This window comes from Elgaria multicarinata, chromosome 4 (assembly GCF_023053635.1).
Source record: "Elgaria multicarinata webbii isolate HBS135686 ecotype San Diego chromosome 4, rElgMul1.1.pri, whole genome shotgun sequence".
Taxonomy (NCBI): Eukaryota; Metazoa; Chordata; class Lepidosauria; order Squamata; family Anguidae; genus Elgaria; species Elgaria multicarinata.
The window spans coordinates 45,265,417-45,285,927 of NC_086174.1; the positions used below are offsets into that span (position 1 = coordinate 45,265,417).

Genomic DNA, 20,511 nt, shown 5'->3' on the forward strand with positions numbered 1-20,511 from the left:
ATTTTTTTTTTAGTATAACATTATATTCTTATAAAAAAGGTGCAGATAAAAAGGATGCTACAGGTTTTGTACATTTAATTCATTTATAGTCTTAAATTGACCAACAAATGAGGAGACACCAAAGCATTAGAGGAGCAAGACGCATCCACCACCACCCCCTAAACTGGGTTTGTCTTAGTAGTTGTGGGCAGACTCATATACAAGATTGCTTAAGGCAAATTAGTTACCTCTTAAAAGGGTAGGATTCTTCCATGTATACATGTGTACTCATGCATGGAGTAGTGATGGTAACCTATGTTACTGATTTTGAACGTGAGATGTTAGTGAAGCCAGAATAATTTAGTTGGAAGAAAAACTTGGCCATGTGCATGCACCTGAAGGGCCAGTTCCAACATTACATTCTTGCACAGAATATGGCAGAAAGGGGGGGGGGCAGAGGGAGAGAGAATGCAAATCTTCCATCATACCGGAGGAACTAAAGACACTGTCTTTTGGACATGTCTGGTGTAGTGTGCACCTGTGTCTCTTCTTTAACTCTGCTAATAACACCCCAACTCAACTTCGGGGCAAAAAATCACACCAAGGCACTGAGAAGTTGCATATGTCCTATAATGCATGCTGGATTGGCTGTCTCGCACTTCGGACTTGATTTGTGGCACACTTGCCAAAATATTGGCCACCATTAGTACAATACATTAGTGGGGTGGGGTGGGGAATAAAGCCCTTCTAAGCAGGATACCCTGCCCTTTGGTGGAAGCATGGCACATTGGCACACTCATGGTGTAAAAAGAATAAAAGGGAATGTGCCCAATCTTTGCCGAGCCTCTCTTAGTACCGCCAAGTACATCACTCTGCTTGCTCATAATGCCCTGGTGCAGTCTCAATAGTCATGGCTGTAATGCGGTGTATACAGAAAAAAATAGCAAACTAAAATAAGGCAAAATAAATAGAGGTGTGGCATTTACAGGTTTCCCCTAAAAACATTCCTAAAACTGTATATTTTTTTAATTATTAAAACATTTTTTAAAAAACAGAACTGCATACATCATGTACATAACAGAACTGTACAACTGATCTCCTTTCCCCTTCATGGAAACTCATAAGACATAAACCTCTTTCGGCTGCAATTGGGCTACAAGTTGGAAACGGAAGGAAAAAAAGGTCTACTGAAAGCTGTGGACTGGAATGGAAATCCACACCTCTTCCCTAGAGGAACACGTCCCTCTCCTTTGCCCTCTGCCTCACACATTGAACACAGGACCAGAGTACTTCTGAAGAACATGAAAATATAATCTTCCTAATGAGAAATATCTCATTAAGGATTTGTTACACTGTTCCAGCATTGGAAGGGAGGAGTCCAGTCGACTTAAACTTTGACTTTTTCTTGCAGAACTTGGGAGTGCTTTTTCTGATGGGTGCTTTTCTCTCCGGAAGTACTCCATGGGATGGAAAGAGGTGACCCGTTGAGATCTAACAAAAGTGACCCATTAGCCTGAACTGGAAGCATATTGCTCTCACTGTTAATCGGAGATGCACGCAGAAGCACCCACCTGTGTTCGGAGCACGTCTTCCAGTAATTATTTTCCTAGACTGCACACTTTGAAAAGCTACAACTTCATTACTTAAACAAAAATGTATTTGGCCCTTGTTTCCAACAGTGGTAGGGATGCATGAGTGGAAGGAAAAGTTGGAGTGTGAGATGTGGAAAGATATGAGGCCTTGCTGCTGCCATTAAAATACTCTTTGGGTTGGGTGTAGTTTTAAACACTTTCTTGGTCATCACAAAGACTTCATAGAAAGCACCAAGGACCATCATGAATACAAAGAAAACATGATTGTTCATGATGACCCTTGAGGCTTGGACACAAACCCAAGAGAAAGGGCACAATGAAAGAAGAGACAACACCTTAAAAGGTACAAAAGTGGTAGCGTGGCCAAGGACGCAAAGCCTGAGACTGGTGTCTGGAAATGACCATTTATTGTTACCTGAAGATGGCCTAATGCATATCAAGCATAATTTGCCTTTCGGGCAAAAGGTCTCCATTCCTCTTACTACATCGTATCAGTTAACTCGAATCAAGCTAAATACACCTTCACTTTTCAAGCATCAGTCTGAGTCTTTGCTCTCCCTTTGGTTGCTTTGTTAAGATGGGGACCCACGGCTGCCGCCATGCAAGGGAAGTTGCCGCCGTCAGGTGCCACGGGCAATGAGTTCTTGTTGGCTTTTCATTGCATGAGAACACAATCGGCATTTGCCCAATGGAATATCGTCTCCTTTAGGCCCAAGCAGGGCTGTTGCGTCTCTGCCTGCTCTGGACTTCCTGATGTAGGAATTGATCACTCTCTACTCTGTGCTGAAATTCTGCAGAGGGAAAGCTTCCTATCCTCTTTCTTGAGAGAGAGGGAGAGCAAAGTGAGCATAAAATCTTACAGCTGTGATCTGCATTGAAGCCGAAGTGATGGACCAGTTCTCTGTTTGACTTCTGGCCAGGGGCGGGAGGTGGAAAGTTGGCACAGAGAAGCAGCTTCTCTGCTCTAAATTGCATGTGGTGCATGGATGCACTTCAAACTGCAGTTCAAATGGAGCTTAGCACACCCACAGAAGAATACTGATGCCTTCCACAATGGTGGCTCAAAAAGTGACAAGCGTGGCCAGAAAAGAATAGATTAAGTCAGAAATTAACCACAGTTTTGCAGACAGGGTTGTGAGAATGCACTCCTAGACAGCAGCCATGCTGAACGTCTAAAGGGGCAATCTACATGTTCAGAACAAGCATGTGATACAGCCTTCCTGCTGCTCATGGAATCACAGACAGTGCAATTACACGTAGGGATAAAAGAAAGGGGGGGCATCATGCGGCCAGTGAAAGAAGCTTCTGGCTAGGAAATGACCCACTACAAAGGGTAAGTTCAGATGCTGGGGGTGGGGGAGTAGAGCCGAGTATCAATGACTTCTCAGAACAATCATATGGATAAAATGATGCTCTGGAGAGAACTTGGTTAAAATGGAAGCTCTCCAGAGAGAAGGGCACTACATAACCTGGCTGAAGAACTTACCCGCTAGTCCACAGAGGGGAAAAAAAATGGATATTTGGATTTAAGCTGATTCAGGTCTGCTCCATTTATTTTTATTTCATTCATTTTTTTTCAGTACTTCAACCCTGTTCTTTCAGTCCACAGGCACCCCCAAGGCAGCTACTATAAGCAATTCTCATATGTCAACAACACATCCACAGCATAATGGGTGCAGTATTAAAAGACATTTCCCTCAGGAAAACCCATGAGCATCTCAAAATACCAGAGCCAGTTTGGCAGTGCTCATGGTCTTCACTGAGGAGGTAATAGGCTGCAATCCTAACTATATTTCCTTGTAAGCAAATTCTATTAAAATCACTGTGACTTACTTCTGAGTGAATGTGGTTAGAACTAGAGTGATTTTTCTCTAATGAGAGTTCATGCTTTCTGGATCATGAAAATTGGCTTCTACGATCTCTGACAATCTGGATTATCCATTATAGGTCATGGAAAGCTGCAACTAAATTCCCCAAGTTGTTCCTGAAAATTGACATTTCCCAACTGAATGAGTGACTCAAATGTGATGAAGCTTTGTTACAAAAGGAATGAATCCTATTGTAAGTTTAATTCCCTTTTAGTACAATTTCATGCTTACACTAGAGAACCTATAGGTTGCAGCATAATGCAGAAAAATGAACAACTTGAGTTGTAGCTTAAAAATTAATAGAATAGAAACCATAGAACGGCTTTTTTTTTAAAGGCTCTCTTAGACTCATTAAATACACCTTTAGATCTTGACTGTAGCCTAGGAAACTTCACCTAGATGTCTGTGGATAGTGTAGAGTATGGGCTGGATCCAGATTTAAGCTGGATCAACTGTGCTGACAAAAGTGGACTTCCGTCCCACTCCTTCCCAATGGCTGCCCTTCTAGCTCATTGAAAATGCTATGCAGGGAGTCAGGAAACCCTGCTGGGTGGGCGGGCTGGGATGGGGTAGGGGGGATCCCCCAAAATGGGGCACAGGGATCCCTTCCTCTTGCATAAGGTCCCTCTCTCTTGAGGTAGGCAGATCCTAGATCCAACCCTATGTGAAAAAATACTCGAGGACTGTATGTTTTACATGTGACTGACAGTAAAAATAAGTCTGTCTGACATTACTTGGCAGGGGAGGGGGACAGATGTAGCAGTCTGCAGCGTTTATATGCTTTCTTCTTGCCCCCTTTTCCCTCTCATGGAAAAGTGTCTTATTTGAACAAAACATCTCCCCACTCTGTCCCAGGTGCATCAGCATGGGTCACCCTCCTCCGGCTCCCTGGGATGAGTAGTGGGTGGTTTGAAGCCGCCATTAAAAATTCCCACAATGCCCTGGAAAGCCTGCTATGACACTGTGAGGTTTTTTTTGTAATGGTGGCTGCCTGCCATCTACCACTGCTGCTGTCTGATGCTGACGGTCCCCTCAAGCCTGGAGAATATCCTGTATTCCTATCCCTTGATCCATACCTAGAAAGAATGGGCTTCATGGTAAGAGCATTAGCAAGAGATAACAGCACATTCACATAAACTTGGATCCAATTCTATATTTTTCTCCACAGTGCAGGAAGGGTTACAGACGAGCCTGAGCCTCTGAGTTGGGATTTATCCTTTGTAAGTAATATCTCCACAGGCCAGGTTGCTGGGAGCGACGCAAAGGAGAAATGAAAGACATTTCACAGAAGAAAGAAAACCTAAAGTTTACACTCTGAAATGAGAGTAATCGTGGGATTTGCGGGTTTACAGCAAACTAAATCCACTTGCCTCCCGCTATGGCATGTATTACTTTTATCTCAAATGGCTTCCACAACACAACACCCATGGTGTAATTCTACCTCTCCTAAGTACAGAGAGTAGCAAGGAGATTGGAATAGCATTTATATTTTCTTTAAAATGTGTATTTTATCATCTTGGAGGCAAACATAGCCCCTGAAATTTGAGCTTGTATGGCCTTCCAAAATGTTTCAGAAAACAAATGCTCTAATAATAATAATAATAATAATAATAATAATAATAATAATAATAAAGAAATCACTTGGGTTGGTTTGCGGCGCATACAAAGAAGCCACCATAATGGAGAACAAGACATCCAGCTATTGGAAAGTAACCAGCCCTTCACTGTGAGTATAAATCATGAATGTCATGAACAGAATATTTAGAACTGGAACGCAGGAGATAAAACCTGGACAGGTTGTTTTTGTTTGTTTGCTTATCTCCAGAGTTTTGAGCACTTTGTTTACTCTTCCTAATCTGCCCAACAACCACCCCCCTACAATTTTCTAACGTTGTTTGCATAGACTATTGATTGGACAGTGCTTGTGCTTCAGACATCTGCTGTTCTACAGACTCAAGGTTAAGTCCAAAATTAAATCATATGTTGAGAGACCAACAAAAGCAAGCGATTAACGTGACAATTTGAGCTTCTTCTGGATTCCCCATATCCCGCTTAATTTTTTCCAGAAATGGGATTAAATTTCTATCTCTGTGCTTTATATCCAAGCCTACCCCCATATTTTTTCCTGTGTTCAGCTAAGGGAAGATAACCAACTGTTCACTTTGGAAAGACTAAAAAAAACCTTACGCCATATACTTCTATTGCTGTACAACCATAAAAACGCAGTGAAACAGGAAGATATTAGTAGGCTCTGCGTGTATGTGTGTTGTCTGTGCATGATAGGTAGTATCATCGTGTAACAACAAACTATTTTTGAATTAATTATCTGTAATTTTCAGAGCTCTTTTTAAGATCCACTGGGGTAATCCATCGTTGGGTCCACCTTATATTTAACTCTTCTTTGTAGCCCTCTCTGTCCCTTCCTTCCAGATGGAAAAGTGCTTGAATACCTGCTACCTACTGATGTAGTATATTATCATTTTTAATACTGTTGTGCAGCACTTGCTGGGAATGGTGGGGCTTCTGAGAAGGCCAGCCTGATTAAATGTAAGCTCCAGTTCATTCCAGTAGAGTTATGGCTGCCAACAAATGAATGGATTCTCATTTCCAACCACCAGACAAACTCTATTTGTCCTTTTAAAAAAATCTTATCTCTATCAGTCCCAATAACCATTTTATTGTGCTATCAAGGATTATGCAGATTTGCATGTGGGATTATTTTTATAACCCAACCTTTCCCTAACACATTGCTCAGCAATGACAAATGATCTGGCTTGGACCACTCTTACATTGTGGTTCATTCTTTCCCATTTTCTCATGACTGGCACATCCCTGAAGACTTGGCACATCCCCGAAGACTCAAATGATTCCTCGACAGACGAAAACATGAGTTTCGCAAACAGTTTGTCCATCTCTCAAGCTGAGCAGCTCTATCTACTTCCTCTGACGCAGCATCACTTGCTTTGCTTATTGTAGGCCACTAAGTAACTGTCCTTGAGGTGAAAAAATAAAATTCTCCGGCTTCAATTAATCAATGGCCTTTTGTAAATCCAGTGGAGGTACAGAACTGCAACACTGTAGAACCACTCCCTGGGAAACTCCTGAAGGCCAAGCCAAGCCATGAAGTCGGGGGCCAGAGGTTTCAGAACCAGCCTGAGACGGTCTTGCATTTTCTCAGCAAGATGGAGAACTTCTTTTCGTGTGTACATTTTGGCACAGAGTAAACCACATCCTTCATTCCTCCCTCACCCTGTAGCTAATAGATGCAGGGGGCCCAATGGCATCTTTTTCCGCCACCAGGGCCTAACCGAACTTTCAAGGAAAAAGTCAAGGAAGAAACCCATCGACCCAAAGCAACGTCATGGTGACAAATCCTCCAGGCCCTAGAGAGGCACTTTTACAACCATTCCAGATTATACAAATATGGAAGAGGTCAAGATGTTCATCCTGGAAACAGTAAACTAAGCCATGGGCTAGACAAATCTTCCAAGGGAAAGACACCAGCCAGTCTCCATCAGCTTGTTTGTCCCTTTGTTGTGGTGATAGTCTTTGTTTTGTTGTTTTCTATTGTTTGTGCATCCTCCTCTTTTAATAATTGAGCTTTGTCACTGCCCGTTCCCGGCTTGTCTCCAGATTTTGGTTTCCTGAACGCTTCCGGTTGCGCTTGAGCTTGGATAAGTCCTTGTCGAAGACCTCGCCTGACCTCAGTGCTGACACAAGATCATCGAATTCTCCTCCTCCTTCCTCGGAGATGCTGCCAGCCTTTGCTTTCTTCTGTCGTCGCTCTTTTTCTCTCTGTTCCTTTAGCTGTTGATAAGAATAAATATACAGGGATTTAAACTTGACAAAAGTTGTCATGTTGAAGGCACTGAAGGCTGATATGTATAGAATCATAGAATCATAGAATAGTAGAGTTGGAAGGAGCTTACAAGGCCATCGAGTCCAACCCCCTGGTCATTGCAGGAATCTAAAGCATACCTGACAGATGGCTGTCCAGCTGCCTCTTGAATGCCTCCAGTGTGGGAGAGCCCACAACCTCCCTAGGTAAATAGTTCCACTGTTGTACTGCTCTAACAGGATTTTTTTCCTGATGTCCAGCTGGAATCTGGCTTCCTGTAACTTGAGCCCATTATTCTGTGTCCTGCACTCTGGGATTAGCGAGAAGAGATCCTCGCTCTCATTTGTGCTACAACCTTTCAAGTATTTGAAGAGTGCTATCATGTGTCCCCTCAATCTTCTCTTCTCCAGACTAAACATGCCCAGTTGTTTCAGTCTCTCCTCATAGGGCTATGTTTCCAGACCCCTGATCATTCTCATTGCCCTCCCTTGAACACAGTCCAGCTTGATTGCACCCTTCTTGAAGTGTGGAGCCCAGAACTGGACGCAATACTTAAGATGAGGCCTAACCAGTGCTGAATAGAGGGTTATCATCTTATGATTACCATATGCTGATCTTTGAATATCATATTCAAGGTAAGAGAGAGAGGTATACTATTTCTGAACTTGGGTGTCCTACTTCTGTTCAAAAAGATAAAAGTCCATTCATCACGTTCTTAACTATAGAATAGATGGCTCAGGAATAGCTGGATTAAAACTAATCAGTAAGTTTGATTCTACATGTTTGGAACTGAATAGAGACATTCCCTGTCCCAGTTCAAAGGCTAATTTTCATAGGAAAATTGGGATGGTTGTGTGATCACCCATTACTGCTGCTGCCATTGGTCACTTTGCTTATTTTAAGCTTTTACTCACCTTATTTTAAGCTTTACTCACCATATACTGCCCCATTTCCCCTCTTTTTCCTAGACCTCTGTGTGCATTTACTTGTGCACATATACAACCCCCCCAAATTCCTGCCAACTTAATGCTAACACTTTATGCTTCTGATGAAGTGACTCCATGCTACAATAAGTCTTAAAATGCCAGAAGACTCTTAGTCCATCACACCAAAAATATTAAACTCTGTCAGTAGTTACCTCATGATATTCAATCTAGCCTCATTAGGTTTTGAAAGGAGGCCTTGCCTGGAGGGGGTGGTGGTAGGTAAGAGTAGGTGGTGTCTGACAAATGAGTTTTGAACTTCTGAGATATGAATAAGCCAAAGTTTGATTGCTTACAACAGGGAGGGGGGATGTCAAGAGCCACCTTTTCCCATATGAACCTGCCCAAATGCCCTTTACTTCATAGAGGGCCCTTTCTGAGCAACTTCATTAAAGCCAAGCAGGACAACTCTTGAATAAACAAGTGAATTATAGCTGAAGTTGCTTAAATAGAGCTGGTGTGGTGAAGTGGTTAACGTGCCAGACCAAGGCTCTTTCTACACCTAAGGATTATCCCAGGAAAATGGAGGGATGGTCCCTGCCTGGTCCTGGAATCCCCTCTGTGTCATTTGCATGCACAGGGATGATCCTGGGACAATCCCGGGATAAATACCTGGTTTAGGCATGCCCTAAGACCAGGAATATTCCAGTTGAAATCTCTGGTCAGACTTGATGCTCACTGGATGACCTTGGAACAGTCAGTCAGTCTCTCTCTCTCTCTCCCCCCCTCCCTCCCTCCCTTAACCTGCACCAGTTGCTGGGGAACATGGGTGGCAGGGTCCTGTTGCACCATGTCCTGCTTGTTCATCCCTGGCTGATGGCTGGTTGGCCACTGTCTGAACAGAGTACTGGACTGAATGGACCCTTGGTCTGATCCAGCATGGCCCTTCTTACGTTCTTACAGTACATTGTTATCCCACAGGGCTGTTGTGAGGATAAAATGGGTGGAGGGAGAATCTTGTTAGCCACTCTAATCACCCTTCAAAAAGGATGGGATAGAAATGTAATTCTATTTTTAAAAATGTCTCTCAGTGATGAAAAGACAAACAGAGAGAAGCAGGCCTGATTGTTGTTAACATCGATTTTCCACTTTATTAAGAACAACGGCACCTTAAAACAATATAAAAAACAAGAACACCCAAAACAAGAAAACATTAAAAACAACCAAGGCTAATTTAGAAGGCACAATTAAAAACCTTTTCTAAACACCAAGAGAATGGGCAGGGGCGTCGATCGTAGTTCTTGAAGGTGCACGTTCCACAACTTGGGAGTGACACAGGAGAAAGCCCTTTCACATGTGCCTGACAAATAGGACTCTGCAGGTAATGTTGCCCTCAGAAAGGGGCTCTTCATGCATATTCTAATAACTGGGCAAGTTCACAATGAGACAGGCGGTCCCTTAGATAACCAGGTCCTAAGCCTCATATCCATGCTGTCCCCATGAAATTAAATATTTGGAAGTCAGTGGGAGAAAGAACACATTCCTCTTCCCACCCACACAGGAAGTGAGTGAAGGCGTGTGACCCTGATTATATTGAATTCAATAACTATAAAATCTCAGGAACTTGATTGGAGTCAGGACTATATCCTTTGCTCTCTCGCTCTCTCTCCCTCTCTCTTTCTTTTTGCCCTGGCCAAAAACGTTTTTCTTCTGCCTCTCACCCATAGCGAACCCCTCCTCTGTTCCCAATACAGAGCCTTGCAAAGACTTCTCACTCTCAAGCAAGAGGTTTTGTGCCCCCTCCTCCCATTCTGGTTGTGTTAGCATTTCTTCTGCTTTTCAGTGTCTGTAAAACCATTCATTATTCTTGTGCGCTTAACAAGCTGAAGCCAAGTCTTGACATTTTAAAACATGCACAACCGTAAGCAAATTCATTGTGAAAGAAAGAAAGACAAAGAAATATATGACATGTGGAATTTCCTGGAAATGAACTTCTCCCCCCACCCCCCCAATCCCATTTTTCGGATTCTAAGCTGAGGCAAACAGATGTTTTGGAAACACGGGACTCAGAAAAGCAGCCCTCATTCTTAGGAAGGCTGCAGTTACCATAGCTGTTAGGGTTAAAGCAGTGGCAGCATGAAAAGAGCCCATGGAATGCTGACGAGCTGTTCTCAGGCTTGGAAAAGCATAAGGTTAGAGAGAGAGGTTAGTTCACATGAATCCCCGGGGAGCCAGGCAGCAGAGCTCTGGCAGCAGAATCGGCATGGGGAATGAAGTGGTTCGACAGAGCTGAAAGAAGAATCAGCCCAACAGGGCCAAAAGGCAGCATACTATGGCCTGGCTATTCAAGACGACTGTGAAGAAAAGCTCTCGATGAGCCACATGGCAGGTATCCTCACACAGAAGGTAACAGAATAGTCTGTCCCAGCTGTGCAGATGGAGATCTGCAATTGGATCGCCCATACCTTTACATCTTGGCCAATAGGAATTTGGAGTGGGGGAAAGTTGATCTGGATTGGGACCAAAGGCACATCACTTTGTTTTGTAAATGATGTCAACCTAAAGCATACCATCTGTCAGGGATGCTTTAGGGTGGATTCCTGCATTGAGCAGGGGGTTGGACTTGATGGCCTTGTAGACCCCTTCCAACTCTACTAGTTTATGATTCTATGTAGCTCAACCATCCCCATTATGCTGCCCTCTGGATATTTTGGAGATCACCAGGCCCAGCCAGCATGAGGTAAGGTTAGGAGTTGTAGTCCCAGCATTTGGAGGACACCACATTGGGGAAGGCTGATATAGGTGATGATGATGCATTGCCTGTGTAATATTAGCAGCATGCAAAATGCTTTACAATTCTCTTGCTTATTCTTAAACAACCCCTGTGAGGTAGGCTATTCTGATGCCCTTTTTACAAACAAGAATGTGATGTAGTGTCAGGCTAGGATTGGGTTCAAATTATTATTTATTACGCTTATATACCACCCCCATAGCCATGAAGCTCACTAGGTGACTACAAGCTAGTCTCAATCTCTCATCTTAAACTATCTTGCAGGGTTATTGCAAAGGTAAAATGGGGAGGCTGGAGAACTGTGTGCACCATGTTCTGATCCATGGAGGAAAGTCCTCATCTCTCATTCTCTCTTACTGTCAATGATGTTACGCTTACTCCGGTCAAGGAAGCTCGTAGCCTTGGCTTTATCTTCGACTCCTCGCTCTCCTTTATTCCTCATATTGAGGCAGTAGCTAAATCTTGTCGATTTTTCCTGTATAATATTGCCAGGATTCGATCATTTTTGTCTGTCTCTTCTGCCAAGACGCTTGTTCATGCACTGGTTATTTCACGGTTGGACTACTGCAACCTTCTTCTCTCTGGCCTTCCTTCTTCTCACATCAGCCCGTTGGTTTCTGTTCACCACTCTGCCGCAAAGATCATCTTCTTAGCACGCCGCTCCGACCATGTTACTCCGCTTCTGAAATCTCTTCATTGGCTTCCAATTCACTTCAGAATCCAATATAAACTTCTCCTGTTAACCTTCAAAGCTTTTCACGGTCTAGCTCCTTCCTATCTCTCCTCTCTCATCTCACACTATTGCCCCGCTCGTGCTCTTCGCTCCTCTGATGCCATGTTTCTCGCCTGCCCAAGGGCCTCTACTTCCCTTGCTCGGCTTCGTCCATTTTCGTCTGCTGCCCCTTACGCCTGGAACGCTCTTCCAGAACATTTGAGAACTACAAGTTCAACCACAGCTTTTAAAGCTCAACTAAAAACTTTTCTTTTTCCTAAAGCTTTTAAAACTTGATGTTGTGCAGACTTCTACTGTTACTTTCTACTGTTAGTTTTTCCCTACCCTGTGCCTGCTTACCCTTCCCTGTACCTGTTGGCATTCTCTTCCCCTCCTTATTGTTTTACTATGATTTTATTAGATTGTAAGCCTATGCGGCAGAGTCTTGCTATTTACTGTTTTACTCTGTACAGCACCATGTACATTGATGGTGCTATATAAATAAATAATAATAATAATAATAATAAAGTCAGGCTGCAAATGAAATAAATAGCATAAATATTGCACATACAATTTTGATGGGGAAATGGCTTGAACAAGCAACATACAGCATAGACAGTAAAGCCAAACTAGATTAGAATAATCCATAGTCAAGAGATGCAAATCTCTATCAAAAATATATCAGCTAGTTTTATGGACCAGACTTTATTCTTGGTGTCAAAGGCTAAAGATCAGGGCGCAGGAGAGTTCCTTATCTGGACAGAGATAGCCTAGCTACAGTTATCCATGCTCTGATAACCTCTCGTTTGGATTACTGCAATGCGTTATACGTGGGGCTGCCTTTGAAAACGGTCCGGAAACTTCAACTGGTACAAAACAGGGCAGCCCGTTTACTAACTCACATTATGCCAGTCCTTTTACAACTTCATTGGCTGCCAGTCCAGGTCCGGGCCCGATTCAAAGTGCTGGTATTGACATTTAAAGCCCTAAATGGTTTGGGGCCAGGTTATTTGAAGGAACGCCTCCTCCCATATGTACCTGCCCAGACCTTAAGGTCATCTTCAGGGGCCCTTCTCCGTGAGCCCCTGCCAAAGGAAGTGAGGCAGGTGGCTACTAGGAGGAGGGCTTTCTCCGCTGTGGCACCCCGGTTGTGGAATGAGCTCCCCAGAGAGGTCCGCCTGGCGCCTACACTGTACTCCTTTCATCGCCAGCTGAAGACCTTTTTATTCACTCAGTATTTTAACAGTTAATTTTAACTTAAATTTAAATTTTACTGGTTTAACTCTGTATTTTAATCTTATATCAATTTTGCTGCGTGGTTTTATCCTGGTTGTGCTTTTTATACTGTGTTTTGTATTTGTGCTTTTAACCTGTTGGTTGTTTTATTATGGTTTTAATTTTTGTGAACCGCCCAGAGAGCTTCAGCTATTGGGCGGTATAGAAATGCAATAAATAAATAAATAAGTAGGATGTCATTAATTGTAGTAGCATCTTTGGGCATCTTATTCAATGGGAATTATTAATTGCTTGGTTTGGTTCTTTATTTACTCCCCCTGCTTCCTATTATAGGGATATAAGAGCCTTCCTAGAATTAACTTCTCCTCTACAAACTTATAAACTCCTTGGAAAGAGCCAGTGTATTTCCCCCTGTTATCTGCATGATAGTCATGGTGGGCAGGCATTACTTCTCTCACAGTATTGAAAGGTGGGATGTACATAATCACACAGCACTTGGGACCAAACTTATGTTTGAGGAACATGCAGTATTGAAGGAAAGGCCAAAAGGACTTCAGGCAGACTCAGGGCAGGCAAAGGTGGAGGACAGCGGGAAGAAGCGTCCCTTGGCACAGACAGCCTTTACTTTCCCAAGATATTGAAAGAAGTCACTTTCCAGCCATCCTTTCTCTCTCCCTCCCTCTGCCCCCCTCTTTTTTACTCCAACTCTTGAGTCCTCACCATAGCTTCCATTCGTGCCCTGCGCTCCTCCTCTTCTTTCTTCTTTCTCATATTCTCCAGATCTTGCTTGGCTTCTGTGAATGACTGCAGGAAGGTGTCAAAGATGCCAAAAAATTCATCTGGTTGCATCCTACCCTCATTCTCTCCAAAATGCTTCAGCGCCTTGGTGTACTGTTAGAGAAAAGAAATGAAAGAAGCAAAGACACACTGACAATTAGAACCAGAAAGAAAAGGTACAATGCATATCAGGTAGAATGTTCATGTTATTGCTGGTGAAAAAATGGTGTAGGTACCCTGCAGACCAAGGCATTTTTTATATGTCATTCTCATTGTCTCTCTTGAGAAGCTCTTTCAAAATCTGGAGAGCTGAGCGAAACAAAGTTAGAGTAGGTCAAAACATAAGAGTCAAGTGGTCAAGGCTGAAATCCTTAAGTGATGTGGCCATACTGAGGTGTCTTGAAGCAATTCTACCACAGTAGGGCAGAGGGATCAGTCTGCCAGAGGCTATGCTGTGTAGCTAGCTTAGTATACTAAACAAGGAAGCCAGAACTGGTGGCCACATCATTTCCTCATGGGCTAGGACAGGAGAAATGGGGGAAGGCATTTGGTATGGGCTTTTACTTGAACCTAAAAAATATAATCCTGAGGTTGTCAGTCATGAAGTTTGAGCAATCTTATTCATTTTTTCTCTCTGTTTGGACACATTCACACAAAACGATAAACCAAAATTCCAGAGAATCCTGGCTTCTCACTCACAAACAGCATGCTGTCCAGTCCATCCTGCTTGGCTCCTCCCACTAGTCATGCCTGGCCACCCCCATTTCTCTCGTCCTAGCCCATGAGGCAATGATGTGGCCAGTCCTGCCTGGCTCCTTCCTACCCTGTGCCTGTTGGCATTCTCTTCCCCTCCTTATTGTTTTACTATGATTTTATTAGATTGTAAGCCTATGCGGCAGGGTCTTGCTATTTACTGTTTTACTCTGTACAGCACCATGTACACTGATGGTGCTATATAAATAAATAAATAATAATAATAATAATAATAATAATAATAATAATATGTCTGAATCCAACTCCTAGCTCATTTATTTATTTATTTATTGCAATTCTATACCGCCCAATAGCCAAAGCTCTCTGGGCTTGTTGCTTCCAAATGAACCAGGAATCCTAAACCAGAACAAATGGTTTGCAATTTGTCACGTGATCAGACACAGGCTTATTCTTGCTGGTGAATTCCTGAACGGTTTTGCCGGTCCCCGTTGTTTGGCTGGTGGAAGGTGCCAGGCAGCAAGCACTGACATGCTTCTTATGAATGATAAGCCAAGAGTCTCTCTCTCACACACATTTTTTCATTTATATAAATTATAACAAAATGGAAGTAATAAGATTTATTTAATGGGGGCAACAATTTATACAAAACTCAAGTAAGGCTCATAATAGAAGAGTATTAAGGTCATTTGAGTTTTCACTCTTCCAGTTCTAATCTGTGCTACAGCGAGATTCTTACCAAGGCCATTGGACCAATCTTTTTGCTCAGGCCAAGAGCAGACCAGCAGGTAGTCTTCAGAGTTTCCAACCCCCTTCACACATTATCCATATTAACATCTCATGCTTCCAGCCCTACCCTGACATCACATTGATCCATGTGATCAAATTGCTAACCTACAGCATAATTCTTGCTACAGCTTTGAGAGCTCAGTCTTGTTCTGCTTTTCTTCATGCACTGGTCTGTTCCAGCCTTCCCCAAACTGGTGCTCTCTAGCTGTTTTGGACTGCAACTCCCATCAGCCACAACTCCCAGCATCGCCAATGACCAGGAATGGCAAGAGTTGTATTTCATCTGACAGGCACTAGATGGGGGTGGGGGACCCACTCGGGTTTAATAGATTTCAAGAGATGGGCTACAAATAGTACTGTTATACCCATAATGATTGACCAAAAGAAGTTAGGATTTTTGGTGGTTAGGATTTTTAATATTCCCCTTAACGAAGCATGGGATGTACAGCTATTTAAAATCTGTGATCATTCCACCAATGTTTAAAAATGAAAATCCATCCTAAGCATTGTTTACTTTACTTGGCCACTTACTCATACAGTATGTTGAGCTGTTCCTGTTTGGTAGGAAGACAATCAAATGGGTGATTTATTTTTTTAATGTTCATACAGTTTGGATTATGACCAGTCTCTGACATGGACGCTACAGGGGTGATGTGGTTGATGATCTCCTGGTGAGAATAGGGATGAGAACGTTTATCCCATAAATTTGATTAGGTCCTTCAAGTGACTACGATGTTAGGACTCACTGGTTTGTGCTGGTACCGCTGGGATTGGTGACCATCTCTCTTACCGCTGCACTGTCCTGCATGGCAGGGTCTTGCTATTTACTGTTTTACTCTGTACAGCACCATGTACATTGATGGTGCTATATAAATAAATAATAATAATAATAATAACCTCTTCCTTGGTTCATTGGCTCCCGTTAATGCTAGCTACCTAAGGTCAATTTCAAGCTCTTGACTTAACAGCAGATTCTCGTTGCATTCATGGCTCTTGGTTCGTATTCCTGTCATCAATCCCTGCTGTTGCCCTGCCTTCTTGCCTGTCTGGTTCACTCACTCCAGCACCCCAGAATCCATTAAGATGCTTCCCTCACCCAGGGGAAAGTCTGAGCCTGACTTTACACCCTGACCCTACGGCTGAGTATACAGCACAGCAACATGGAACACATCCTCCTTGTACTTTGTAATACGGGAGAGGTAAATGTATTTGTTTTGTTTTTGTTAAAATAAATGATTTTCCCCCAAGCTATCCCTCCTTCATCTTGTGATATATTAGTCCTGTAGCGTTCAGTTGCCGGCACCCCTCGCACCATCAAGCTTTCCACCGAATTCCTCCTTCAGCCAAAGCAAATAGTTTAGACAGTTGTTTATTTTGTAAAGTTGTCTCAACGAGACGATGGAAAGTGGAACAGCAGCACACAATCACAGCTAGCCCCGCCAGTGAAATTACGTGGCTGCTGAGACTCCATGAGGCCAGAGGGTTGGGGGAGGGGGGGGTCTAACTAGAAGGAAAGAGCAATGATGGAAACAGCCCCACAAGACTGAGCTGTTAGATGAGGTGGGAAAGAAAAAGAATGACATACTCCAGCCTGTCTACGCAAACTCAGTGTTTCTCGGTACATGACTATGGTTGCTTCTCTTTAGGGCCCCTCGTCAGTGAAGGCTGGTGGCTCCGATGACAGTGGGGCTGTGAATCTGCTCCAGGTTTCAGTCGGGTTTCAGTTCAGTCTTTTAGAGTTATGACTGGTCCTGACTGAAACCTGGCGCAGATTCACCGCCTCACTGGCATTGGAGCCACCAGCCTCCACTGCCTCTCCCCACTATAGCAAGACCTGCAGAGTAGAGAAAGATGGCTGGGTGCAAGGAGGAGGCAAGACATCTACCTTGCAACAAGGGAGCCGTTTTCCTGGGAGGTTCTGTGGCTGAGAGGGAGAAGAGGAAACAAGGCATAGACAATCCTCTTTCCTGCCCAAGCTGTCAACCAGATGAAAGAAGCAAGCAGCACAGATGCTCAGGAAACCCTTAAGCCTGACTGTGAGTTTGTTAAGTCACCTCAAATGGCTCAGGTAACTGTTCATGTACCTGTTCCCAGTGTGGTCAGCACCATTCTGTGTTAAAGCATACTATTTGCAGGCAGAAGATCCCAGGTTCGTTTCCCAGCATCTACAGGGCTCATTAGAAAAGAATCCTAGCCTGTCATCAGTGTCAACAATACTGGACAAGATGGACTAGTGGTTCAGTGGGCCTGTTCAGACGAAACTCTGGGGTTAGCACTAACCACAAGCCATGCTGTTGCACACAACACTTTAAGTCATGGTTAGAGCCGCTAACCCTGCTGCAGATGGTCCAGCTGTGGTTAGTGAGTGAGCAGGGTTTAGCAAAATACATTGCACAAGACACCTTAAACCCTGCTGCTTAACCAAAAGCCTTAACCAGCAAGGTCTAAGATGTCTTCTGAACAGGCCCAATGTCAGAGGAAGGAACTCATGGAAGGCAGCAGATCAGTTTCTATGATGAAGGGGTGCTGAAGCAGCTACGTGCTCACTTCTGTGCATGTGCAGCTCAGGAGTCAATGCCCATTTACTATATCAGACCAAGCTGCCATGCTAAGAGTAGGGATGTCAGAGGAATCCATCTGGTGGGTAGAGCTTGCTGATCTTTCATCTGCTTGGCGCCTCAGACTTCAGCTCGTTTTCCTGGGAGTTGGGCCAGCTTGCGGTTTTTCCATTTTTCTTTTTAATTTTCAGAAATAGAAACTGGTGCAGCTTGTGGCTGAAATTTCCATAAATTAGGCAGATTATGGCCGCAATTCATGCAAATTTCTATTTCCATAATTTTTTAAAAAAAATACACACACACTAAAAGTCCCCCAGTCTCTAGAAAAACCCATGGCTCAACTTGCTAATGCAAGCTGAGCTGGGGATGCTGTGGGTCCCAAAAGGGCCAGATTTCCCAGTGACAGACATCCCTAGCCAAGAGTGAACTGAAGAATTGCATGTTAAATGCAACCTAAAATGCAACAAGGTTGCCTAATGAAGAAAAACCATACAGCTGCTCTTCACAGACCTATACAACCAATGTTCTAATTGCAATGACTTCATCAAGTGCATTAGTTTTCCATTGGACAGAGCAAATTTTTCAAACTTAATAGCTTTATTAACCACACAAGGACTAAAACTTATATGGGGAGTGTTGAGCGCACACACACAGAGCAGTTTCAGGCCCTGGGAAGCACATTTATTTGTAATAATAATAATAATAATAATAATAATAATAATAATAATAATAATAAAAATATAGTGAAAATTTCTCTCTTGTTCTCGCTTGTGGTATCCAGATGCTGGTCACATTGTAAGCCTATGCGGCAGGGTCTTGCTATTTACTGTGTTATCTGTACAGCACCATGTACATCGATGGTGCTATATAAATAAATAATAATAATAATAATAATAATAATAATAATAATAACATTCAGACATGAGGCCTACTACCAACTAAGCAATAAAGTGCATATTTCCATTCATTCTCCTTCCCTTAGTACCTGCGCATTCTGTTTTCCACCTGGAGTGTGGCCACACTTCTGCCCCTGTCTCTCATCCAGAGGAAACCCCTACTTCAACAACCACAGTCTCCCACCCTGGGCAGATGAAGCAGTTCTAACACATGAAGCCCCCAACCTCAGGGTGGGTAAGCAACAAGATGTAACTGTACCTATTCTCAAGAGATCCCTGCTCTCACTCAGGGAAACTCTACTCACACATGGCTATACATCTGTTGTTGTGTGGAGGGGAAGAGAGAGAGAGAAAAGGAGGGAAATTAAAGTGAGCTTGAGAAGTTTTGTTAAGTACCAAAAATTCCAATTACTGGTTCCAAAGACATCTCAGGGCTTGATGAGGAGTGAAAGTGGCAAGCTCCTCCAATAGAAGGTGAAAAGGAACAAGAACAGTAGGTGTCTGTGTACATTATGAGAAGACGACAATAGGAAGTAGAAGATTGATGGGGCCTGTTATAGTAATTAGAATTAAACACATTTTGTTGAGAGCATTATGTTGGCAAATGTATATGCAACCACTTCCAGAGATAATTGGCTTCACTGTGGAGAGACTCCTCAGTTAGCCTAGAAGAAACAGTAAGATGATTTTCCTTCTCCCAAGTATGATTAAATCCTACTTGGGATGAAAACCCATCAATTCTCAATCCATCCAACTTCAGAAACAAATTACGCCATGTGTTGGAAAGGCTAAGGTAATGGAAGAGGTTGCCCTCTGCTGCACTAGCACAGATAAGTAGAAAACTCCCATTTGTTGGGCTAGATCAGGGTGGAGAACTTGTGCCCCTCCAGATGAACCAGTGTCCCTCTCGATAAGATCAGTGGTATATAGTTGGGCTTAGTTATGGTAGGATTTAGCAGGTTAGTCATAGGTGCTGCAGCTCAGTGGTAGAGCACATGCCTTGCATGCAGAAGGTCCCAGGTTCAATCCTGGTCAACTCTAGATAGGGTAAGAAAAACTCCTACCTGAAACCCTGGGGAGATGCTGCCAGTCAATGTTGGCAATAGTGACTTAGATGGACCAATATCTGACTCCATATAAGGTGTCTTATGACCCTACATGTTACTGGACTACAATTCCTAGTATTCCTGACCATTGACCATGCAGGCTAGGACTGATGGAATTCAACAACATCTGGAGAGCCAAAGGTTCCCCACCATGAGGCTAGATTAACCATTATGGTTAAGATATAGATCAGTGTCTCAGCCACTGTAAAGCCTCTACCATGGGGACACAATCTAGGAGTTCTCTGGTATATCAAGGGAGCAGAAGTGATTTTCTTCACTAGGGAATATTAAAATTAGTGGCAATTACTGTGTCACACAACAACAGAGGTGTAGCCAGGTATGAAAAAGTGTTAAATACAAGGAGCCACTCAAGCATGAGGGGTTCAACATCCACATCGTGCTGATGTAGATTTCAGGTATAACTACAAGTAGAAAATAATCTGGGTCCCACATGGCCTCAGATAATGGGTCAACTCATGGCCCCAAGTGCTTTTAATCTGGTTATAGAAATTTTTATATTAGGTACAATATATTTTTTTCCTAGTTACCCTAGAAACTGAGCTCAGTCGATTTCCACTAAAATCAGGCCTTTTCAGGGGATTGTAAATTTTGGCTAACTTCCTGCACTCTTCCTTTTGCTTGTTGGTTATACATTTTATTCTCTCAGGCCACTGGGGCCAGACAGAAATAGGAGCAAGAAAACAACCCCAGAACAAAGGTCCTGTTAATGAAGAG

At 43.2% G+C, this 20,511-nt stretch overlaps 1 protein-coding gene across 3 annotated transcripts in view; it reads right to left on the bottom strand.

The window, feature by feature from the left end:
* Positions 1-2,398: 2,398 nt before the first annotated feature.
* The window catches only part of DAAM2 (dishevelled associated activator of morphogenesis 2), a 226,798-nt gene continuing 208,685 nt past the window's right edge, over positions 2,399-20,511 (bottom strand). For all 3 annotated transcript variants that reach the window (XM_063124183.1, XM_063124181.1, XM_063124182.1), the window contains 2 exons: positions 13,660-13,830; positions 2,399-7,246 (listed from right to left, as the gene is read on the bottom strand). In XM_063124183.1, coding sequence (XP_062980253.1) covers positions 7,028-7,246; positions 13,660-13,830 — 390 coding nt within the window. In that variant the 3' untranslated portion in view covers positions 2,399-7,027. The remainder of the gene's footprint in view (positions 7,247-13,659; positions 13,831-20,511) is intronic.